The sequence below is a fragment of the Lupinus angustifolius genome, chromosome LG09, assembly GCF_001865875.1.
Source record: "Lupinus angustifolius cultivar Tanjil chromosome LG09, LupAngTanjil_v1.0, whole genome shotgun sequence".
NCBI lineage: Eukaryota > Viridiplantae > Streptophyta > Magnoliopsida > Fabales > Fabaceae > Lupinus > Lupinus angustifolius.
Window position 1 is genome coordinate 5,704,937 of NC_032017.1, and position 10,545 is coordinate 5,715,481.

Below are 10,545 nucleotides of genomic sequence, written 5' to 3' on the forward strand. Positions count from 1 at the left end.
TAACCGGTTCTTATCCTTCTTTGTTTCGCTTCTTTTTGTTTCTTTTGTAATTATCTTCCATTAATAAAATTCTCTTTCCCGATCAAAAAAAGACCACAACTCAAAAATACTCTTAAAAAATGGGTTAACCATATATTAATATAATAAGCAAATTTGAATATATTTTTTTAGTTTCCCACATGTATTCTTGCACTGGAGGCAATCCTGTCCGAGCCGGGAATAATCACAGGTATGTGAGGCTAACTCTCCCAACGGACATTTTTTCCATCCACAAAACTCGAATCCGGATTCTTACTTAAGAAGAATCAAGCATGTATCACTTGAACCAACGCTACCTAACTAAATCATAGAACTAAAGAACTAGAAAATGAAAATTAAAGTAGGATATATATTCGAAAAGTAAAGAACATTATTCATTGTTCTCTCATTAATTAAAGTAAATGGGGTTGAGCACCTTATTCCTTTGAGTAAAAGCTATCAATGACAATGCCTACCCTATGTGATGGAAAGCACCACATCATTATTAATAAGTTTACTGTTTTCTGTTTTCCACTGCATATTGCAGATAGACCACAAATTCTAGCATTTTGTTGTTTTCCACTAGATAATGCAGATATTGACTATTGGAAGACTGAAATGTTAGATATTCGATTTTTTGAAACAAATTTATTAAGAGTGATAGTCACATAACTCGAAAATAATAAGAGAAGGGAATGTTATTATTATTGGTTATAAAAAATAGCAATTTTGGTTTTTGGTTTTTCTAAATGATAAGAACAAACCCAGAAAGGGAATCATGTTGGGATGTGTAAAAGATAGCAAATTGCCACGCAACACAAACACACCACCGTTTACCGCTTTTGCTGTTTCTGTCTTTTGTCTCCTTATTTATGTTGCCTAACCTTAAAACTAGATAAATAACAAAGGTTAACATCAAAAATTTCAATAGGTGATTAACTCTTTCGAATATCTTTTATGTTTAATCCAATGTTAATTCGATTGTCAGTTAGAATATAATCAGGCTTGGTGAGTGTAAAAGAATTTACATTATTGAAAAAATGGAGTCAAAATCTAACCCAAATTATAATTATCATTTATTCACCTAGTGTCACATAAAACACAATTTTAGTATTGATTGAAATTTAATTTAATGTCAAATGAAAAATTAAGGATTATCAATGAGTTAATCTGTTAATCTAATGTTGTAATGCTATGCTGAATCTTCATATACTACATAAGGTCAAAAGTTAATATTCGATTTCGGATAATGACACTTATGCATTTTAAAATATATCAGCTTCTTACCCATATGATAAAAAAAATATCATTCATTAACGCAACATAAAATATAAATGGCATGTACACACCTAGAAGTTTATAAGCTATGAGCTAAAAAAATGAAATTCAATAAGTTAGTTGTATGAGTTAGTATTGTTTACTAAAATTAGCTAATAAGTTAGCTTGTGTATAAAAAATGACATGAACCTCTACCATACAAGTCAAGTTACTTCAATTAGTTTAACAAATACAAACTTATTTGTTGATGGCTTATTGAAATATCAATTTCCAAATTCTAGCATAGCATAGAGAAGCCCAAATTTGAAACACAAAAAAGAAAGAATCTTTCACATTCATTATATTAATGCTATGATCATGAAGAAAAGGGGATGATGTTTATATTAACGTTTAAGGATAGCATGGGATAATAAAGATTTAATATTGAATCCATGGAATAAAGATGTTGTAATAATGAAAAAGAGTATAGAATGAGGTTTTTGGGATTTTTGAGAAAACATGAGGTTGAAAGAATTTATTTGGGTTTAAAAAACTTTTCAAAAAATAAAGCAAGCAATTTGGAGGTGAAAGTAATTGGGTCCAAAACTCTTGTCAAAGCCCAAATCTTATTTCTATTTTTATTTTTGAAAACTAGGATCTTTGTATTATGTTCCAAACATATTAATATTACTTTTTGATAATTTATTTTAATCAATTAATAATACGCTTAATTATTTTTTTGTGAGTGCCAAAAGTTTTAAGATTTTTGTATCAAAATCCTGAAAGTAGTATATGGTAATTAAATTTAAAAATCAAGATTTAACGTGTTGCAGGTTTGCCCGAGTGGTTAAGGGGGAAGACTTAAGATCTTCTGCATTTGAAATGCGCGTGGGTTCGAACCCCACAGCCTGCATTTTCCAATTTTTTGTAAATATACTTTTCTATAATGTCTTCATTAAATTATGCTTACCCTTTCGAATAGGGATGACAACAAAATCTGACCCGTGGGTAACCGTGGAAATACTTGTAACGGATAACCACAAAATTAGCTTATGAGTGAGAACAAGTTTTATGATACTTGTCTTGTGGGTACATGTGAATTTAATATTTAGTTTTTAATTAAATTTTTATATATATTTATTATTATTTTAAGATTATATATCATATATTTTGTTATTATTTCATAATAAATTACACATATTTAACTATGATCACAAATTTATCAAGTATACAACATATTATTCATATGTTAACTATTTTTACATATTAATTATTACAAATTATATAAATATATAATTAAAATACAAAACTCGTTGAGTACCCGTAAATATTCACTACCCGCACGGGTACCCGCAAATATTGCGGGTTTGGGAACGGGAAAGCATTACCCGCGTCCACCCATACCTATTGCCATCCCTACTTTGAAACTTAGTCTACTTTAATCACAAATTCATTTTTATATACTTGGATCATTCTAGTAAACAACCCACTTACAAGCTTCAAGCTCAAAATTTCAAAAACTGACATACTTGGCTTTTTCGAGGTATAAGCTTTAATATACTTTGTTTGCTCACATGATTTAGACTTCACAATTAATAATGAATTCTATTGATATTCTACATTGTTGCTTGAAAAATGATAAAAAATAAATTTATTTTAAAAGAATCATTTGTAATACTGATAATTATTTAAATAGATCTTAAAATATTCTCGATTAATATTATTTAATTATTTTTAAAACTTAAATAGTAGGAATTCAATCCTATTACTAATAAATGAGTTATGATGTTACAATTTATAAAGAAATATGTTAATATTTTGTCTGACTTAAAAATAAAATTATTGAATAAAGCTAAAAATAATAATATTATATCCATTATATGATTATTTTTTATTATTATTGCAACTATGTATATTAATACTTTTTTATATTTTTATTTATGAATTTGTTCATATAACAAAGAAAAGAGAGAATTGCCTAAATGAGTAATATTTTTTAGAACTAATTTTATTGTGATAATAAAAGAGTTACATTTGTCTAAAATTTATTTATGGCTTAAAAATAATATATTTGATTTGATTTGATTATTATATTGAATGAATTTGTTTTATATTTATTTTTCGATTACTTAATTTCACGTCATACTCATTATGGATACTCATCATGTATATATTTTTTGATAATGAATTTTGTTTAATTTCTTTAAAAGCATGTTGAAAAGTTCACTAAAATATAACATAATAGAGGTTGATATTGTTCTTTAAACTTATATATTTTTATTTTCTCATTTTGGTCTGTTTCAAAATGTTAACTTTTATTTTGTGTGAGAAATATAATTAATATCGTTCATTGAAGTTCGGTACTTTTATTGATAAAATGTAATCATTTTATAAAATTGGACTTGCATCAGTAATATGGGTGAAACATGTGATCTTAATAATGCGAATGTACGGGTAACACGTGTGTTTTAACTATACAAATGTGTGATTAATATATGTATTCTTAGCAATGTGAATGTACAAGTAACATATGTGTTTGAACAATTAAAATGTATGAGTCACATGTTTGTTCTTAACAATATGAATGCACAGAGATAACATGTATGTTCTTAATCATATGAATCACATGTAATATGTACGTTCTTAACCATGCGCCAAAAATTACGGCCCGTAAAAATGCTTCCTAGTTTTTGGATGAAACATCCTTTCATTAAACATTAAAAATCAAGGTTCGAATATTAAAACCAAATATCATTAAACATCCTTTCAAATATAGGGCACAACTCTCTTGGGCCCTAAAAAATCAAAACAAGAATTATTGTAAAAGTCTTTTCAACATTATCCTCTCATGAAGTATGACATGTGTACTATTTTGTTTAGTTTTAGAAATATTTTTGTAGAAAATAATTAAATATGACATATGTCATGATTTTATTGGCGGGAGGAGATAACTTATCTTCTTATACATTATTCTTTTTAAAAAAAGAATAAATTTCTCTCTGCTAACTTATTCACCACACAACTAAACCCCTCAGCCAAATCTCATTGATCTTTCCACTTCAAAACTTTAGTATGGCTCAACTGGGGTACGGAAGTTTGCTCCAGCATACACTGCTTCAGCACCTAGCTCCTCTTCAATTCTCAACAGCTGCAAAAGTGTATCCCAAACATTTACAAAATAGAAAGAAAAAAATCTTAATTATGAAAAAGTCGGGGTGAAACTTGACGCAAAGGTAAGGTTGCTACGTAATAACCATGAGGTCATGAGTTCAAGTCCTAGAAGCAATTTTAAGACTGCATACATTTATATCCTTTTCAGACCCACTCGGTAGGAGCCTCGTGCACTGGACTGCCAAGAGCCGAAATTAGATTACTTGAAAACACTGACCTGGTTATATTTAGCAAGACGCTCTGACCTGCATGGCGCTCCAGTTTTAATTTGACCCTGTTCACAACAAAATTACCATAAATATCAGCATTTTAATAGCAACAAAATTGAACCAGTAACACATGAGTTCTAATGAAACAAGGTAAATACCGTTGATAAACCAACAGAAAGATCAGCAATGAAGGTATCCTCAGTTTCTCCACTGCAACCAAAATATAAGAACCATATCAATATATAGCATAATTGACTTGTTAAGGATAATAATTCATAGATGTTAAACCTTCTGTGACTAGCCATTACACCCCATCCAGCTCTTTTCGACATCTTGACGGCTTCAATACTTTCGGTTACTGATCCGATTTGATTGACCTGGTTGGTTTAAGTTTGTGTCAAACAATGTATACAAGTATCAGCTATAGTACCGAAAATTAAAAGGGTCTAATGAGTTTTCTCCACAGAATTTCATGAGCAGAATGAAAGTACCTTGAGCAAAAGAGCATTGCATGATTTTGAATCAATTGCCTTCTGAACCCTCTGTGGAAAGAATGCAAAAACACAAGCAGTTAAAGAGAGTTTCTTCAAGTCGGTTCGAACACGGTAAAGACTAAAGAGAAAGGGCAATGTTTTGTTTATGAAATATGCTAACCTTGGGGTTAGTAACCAAAAGATCATCACCAACAATTTGCACATTGGTTCCAACCTCACCAGTTAACATAGCATAGTGCTCCCAATCATCTTGGTCAAAAGGATCTTCAATTGAAACAATTGGGTACTCTGTCACAAATGATTTGTAGAGATCTTTCAAAGCCTCCCCCGAGATCTTCTGCGAGCCGTCGTTGTTCTGCGATAAAAGAAACAAGAATTCAATTATCTAAATATTTACCGATCATATTACTAGATATGAAAAAAGTCGATGATAATATGAATGGTCGATGATGTACGGACTGTAAATGAATACTGCTGAGCAAGAAAGTAAGATATAATCAAACTTTGAAGCCCTCTCAGAAACCAGCTTATAACATATATTGCCAGCATAATTGTACTTACACCATTCACCAAGAGATCTAAAAAAATAGAGGGCTTACATCTTCCTTGAAGTTTAGATCATATTTTTTGTCCGATGTGTAGAATTCTGATGCGGCAACATCCATTCCAGTGACAACCTAAGAACATGATAAATATAGTCAAAGCCTTTCAAAGGAACACATTTGAAATGCCAAAGCATGATTTTGATTAGGGGGAAAAACTAACTTTGCCTGTGTAACCAGCTTTGGCAATGGCAGATTTCAGCAATTCCAAACCTTCCTTGTTTTCCTGAACAATCAAGAGATGATCAGTAACTTGCTAAAAAGAAAAGCATCCACAATTTCTATGCACAAAATTGAGGATTCAGAAGCCATTATGGACCTGAATGTTAGGAGCAAAACCACCTTCATCGCCGACATTTACTGCATCCTGGCCGTATTTCTTCTTAATAACAGACTGAAATGAAATCCGCAGAACCCGGAATTAGTAGTTGATTAAAACATTGATAGAACACCAAGCTTAAATTGAACAAGAACACAAAAATTACACAATAAACTTGCTACCTGAAAAACGTAAATCTCCTACTACACACACAATACAAGAAATGGCTTGTCATAGTTTCCAGTAAAAGCAACCACTTACTACTAAAAACCACAACTTGACTGAATAACAAAAATGTATACAACACCATACTAGTTTGACAAACCAACACGGCGTTGGACTAGCGGCGTAAGGCCTCGTTAGATCCCTATGATGACCAAAAGGTCAAGGGTTCAATTCCTGGGAGCGACACTTGTTCGGAGGGACAGCCACGAATGACAAAATTAAAAATTTAGAAAACAGAGGAGTTAAATGACTTTAACATATGAGCTTACCTTCAAATTGTGATATACTTCCACACCCATCTTCATGGCTTCCTTAAAAGTGGAAGCTCCTACAGGGAGAATCATAAATTCCTGCATATACACATGTATCATAAACTCGTTGTGCATCATCTCTCACTCTCTCGAAAAACACAAACGGAAGAAGCAAAGTCTTTGAAGGCATACCTGCATAGCAAGTTTGTTTCCTGCATGTGATCCACCATTAATGACATTGAAAGCAGGAACAGGCAAAACCAACCTCTTGTTACCAGCAAGATTTGCGATATGCTGCATCGAAAGAGCGGCCGCAATGAAGTCGGATTTATATAAAAACAAAGAATTAGCACACTTGCGCCATTTAATCAAACAATGAATCTTAAAAACATGAATTCAACCAATTCAACCATAAAACTATACCTAGATTTCATGCTAACCTTGAACAGAAAAGCAGTAAGTATTTTACTTGTCTTTAAAGTCACATTTTATACAAAAATTGATATCATGTGATCAACATTCCAGGATTGACATGCACATCATAATTATAAGCATATCTTAAAGTTCTTCATTGTTGTAAGAAACTAAGAATAAACTCGATTTACACCAGTTTCAACATATTATTATAACTATATGTATGCATCTAAGGAAAACTTAAATTAAAAAATAGCTTGTGTAGTTGTAACACCAAAAAATTCATAAGTAAAACACCACATCTTGAGCCAAAACATTAAGACTGTGATTCCATTGAGATTTTTCACTTATAAATTCTTTCACTCTTCCGCTCATTTTCAATGTGGGACTTCACACTTGAATATACCTAACAAAATCTATTACACAACAAGGAACACCACTCAACACCTTCAATTTGAGATAATTAAGAATTACATTCCATGCATAAATACCTTGTAAAGAGGGATTTTCAGGACACTAGCACCAGCTTTACAAACTGCAAGAGAAACTGCCAATATGGCATTTGCCCCAAGCTAAAAAGATAACAAATGCATTAGACAAAGACTAATAATCAGTAATTAATCACTTTTAAAATTTAAGTTTACAAACATAGTAAGCTAAGTACACTTTTTGCTTGCACCAACCCCATTCATTAACAGTTCCATCAAGCTGTTGAACCATAATGTTGTCAATAGTTGTCTGTTGAGTTGGATCCTGTTTGCCAAAAAAATTCATATCAAACCAAATAAGGTAAAAAAATAGCTTTATGTAATATAGCATGAGAATTAAACCTCACTTCACAGATTCTGATACACAAAGCTAGAATATTAAATGCATAATTAACAAGTCCTAACTTGAATAAAATTTTGTCACCAGAAATGAGATAATAATGTAAAAATGAATTTAACCAAACCTGGCCAATCAATGCAGGGGCAATAATTGTGTTAACATTCTGAACAGCCTGCATATGCAAAGAAAAGAAATCAAGTGAGAATAATAGACTGATAGATTAATAAACATGATAACCAATTCCATCATACAGTAATCACTTACAAGACATATTCTAGAAATTTTTTATAGTCATTTATCATTTTTTATTCATTTGTCCATATTAGAAGCTTTGATTATCTCTTTTTCTTTTTTTTGTTGTTAATTTATTTTCTCATTTAATCAATGTTTTATAAATGGACATATTTATGATACATCATTATGGTATCGTTCGATTTATATAGTCGACCAAAATGATTTATAGTATAACATTATAGTATTGTTCAAGAAAATGATTAGTTTTTGTTGTTAATAATTGTAATGTTAAATCAAGGTAAGATTATAAAATGAGTGTAAATTATAGTATAAATATTTATACACAGTTATTTATCATTCATTTGTATTACTTTTATTAAGAATCAATAATGATTAAAAACAATGCATGTGTATAAAACATATAGACTATGAAAGCATACTTTTTTTCTTATAAAATTATAATTTTTAAGAAAAATATAATTATTAAAGAAAAATATAATTATTGAATGCAAGTATCTTATAATAAGGATTATAATAAATACTAGAGGGAGTATAACATTGGATGAGAATTAAATTACCTTTGATACACCCTTGCCAAGGTAGTCAGATCCTCCATCTCTTAATTCAAGGGCCTCATAAATACCTAAAATAATTTAAATAATAATAATAATAAACAATAAACAATAAACAATAAACAATAAACAAAGTATTACATGAAAGTTTGAAAGTAATAATGAAGATAATAATTTATTACCAGTGGATGCACCACTTGGAACAGCAGCTCTAGCAAAAGTACCATCAGAACATGTCAAATCAACCTGTAATAATAATATTCACATTCATTTTCAATATTATGAAATATTATATTCATCAAATATTATGAAATCATGAAAATATTGATATGATGTTGGAGAATGAGAAATGGTGGAAGAGAACCTCAACGGTTGGATTGCCACGACTATCAAAGATTTGTCTAGCTTTGATGGAAACGATTTTCGCCATTATTTGAGAAATGTGATGAGATCTAGAGTTAGTTAAGATGAAGAAACTAGATTCATATAAGAGGCTTTATATAGAGACTCAAGTGAACGAGTCTTATTCATTACCATGGAGTTCTTGTCTTCCTATTCTATTGTGTCCTAATCCAATAAAGAAATGTTGGACCAGACTGTTGGGGCATTAGTTTTATGGACATTTTCTTCTTATGAACTCTTTCACTCCTCTTCGCATATTCAATGTGAGACTTCAACTTGAATAAACTCAATAATCTTTCATCAAGTGTGGGTACCACACATTTTCCGGTTCGCTCCCCTTGAGTCCATCATGTCACAGCCGAACCATCGGAGTGAAGAGTCACAAGTGAAACACTTGAACCAAAATTTTAATGCATTAGTTCCATGAGCCTTTATTCTTATAAACTCTTTCACTCCTTTCTACATATCCAACATGAGACTTCACACTTAAATAAACACAACAAAAAATGTCATAATTTTTTAGGATATATAATTCTTATTCTCGTGCAACAAGTTTTCTAAGTTTGTCCCTACTAAATCATAATCAAGCAAAAACTGGGAAAAATAATAACAAATGTTTATTTTTAATTGATATGTTTTATTTTTGTAGCAACAAACATGTATGATATAAATTAAGTATGACTTTATTCAAGTTTATCAAATGTTTTGAGTATAACAAATGTTTATCAATACAGCAGCAACAAACAAGTATGATATAAATTAAGATTTTAGTTTCAGTTTATAAATTATGAGATTATAAATTATGAAATTGTAATCTGTTTTGAGTATATTAGCTAAAAACTGAATATAAATTAATCTATTTTTTTGGGGTAAGGTATAAAGATTGTTTTTACATAACAAATTATAGAAAATGTATGATGTTATTTGTTTATATTATGATTATTTTGATTACTTTTTAAAATATTTTTTAAATATACATTTTTTTAATATTTACCATCATATATATTTTTACTATAACTTTTTTAATTTTAGTTTAATTGCATAATAAAGGCTAAAAAATATATTAAAATAAAATACAATATAAAAACTAATATCAATACTAAAAGCAACATGACACCTAAATAAATAGAAGTTGTTAAACTCGAATTACACAATTCACAAAATAAATAATACACAAATATCAAGTTTTATATAAAAGTTTTCACAATCTCACCCTAATCGAGGAGTTATGGAGAGTTATAGAGTTTGGTGGTGATGATATGAAGAGTTATAATGTTGGATGGATGAATAAAAATGACGAGAGAAATAAAATTACGATGAGGTAAAATGAGAAGTGGAAAAATTGAAGAAGAAAAAAGTTAATCCAATATAAACCGACCCATAATTTTAGAGCTTATACTTTTGACTAATTTAAAAAAAAGTAAGTTTATAGTCTCATTTCATTGTCAAGTCAAACACACATAATTTACATTAGAAATTTATTTTTAAAAAAATAAACAAAAACTCAATTTTAATTCATACCAAACATGTCATATGTTTTAGGTGCAAA

At 29.7% G+C, this 10,545-nt stretch overlaps 1 protein-coding gene and 1 non-coding gene across 2 annotated transcripts; one reads left to right on the forward strand and one right to left on the reverse strand.

Moving 5' to 3' along the window:
• On the forward strand, positions 2,105-2,188 carry TRNAL-UAA. The gene has a single exon. It is a non-coding gene; the product is annotated as a tRNA-Leu (tRNA).
• Positions 4,331-9,088, reverse strand: LOC109355866 (enolase-like). The gene is made up of 17 exons (XM_019599121.1): positions 8,959-9,088; positions 8,777-8,840; positions 8,601-8,665; positions 7,913-7,960; positions 7,627-7,713; positions 7,452-7,532; positions 6,739-6,840; positions 6,565-6,645; positions 6,071-6,145; positions 5,915-5,977; positions 5,749-5,826; positions 5,310-5,504; positions 5,147-5,197; positions 4,944-5,032; positions 4,814-4,865; positions 4,664-4,720; positions 4,331-4,423 (listed from the first exon to the last, which is right to left on the reverse strand). The coding sequence occupies exons 1-17, from the start codon at positions 9,022-9,024 to the stop codon at positions 4,343-4,345; spliced, it is 1,335 nt and encodes a 444-aa protein (XP_019454666.1). The 5' UTR covers positions 9,025-9,088; the 3' UTR covers positions 4,331-4,342.

Bases quoted from the DNA above. Each gene is read 5' to 3' on its own strand.
- LOC109355866 (XM_019599121.1), bottom strand. From the start codon at position 9,024: ATGGCGAAAATCGTTTCCATCAAAGCTAGACAAATCTTTGATAGTCGT. The intron at 5,505-5,748 runs GTAAGCCCTCTA...CTTTTATCGCAG, and splicing joins ATCTAAACTTCAAGGAAGAT to AACAACGACGGCTCGCAGAA. The intron at 4,866-4,943 runs GTTTAACATCTA...TTTTGGTTGCAG, and splicing joins GTAATGGCTAGTCACAGAAG to TGGAGAAACTGAGGATACCT.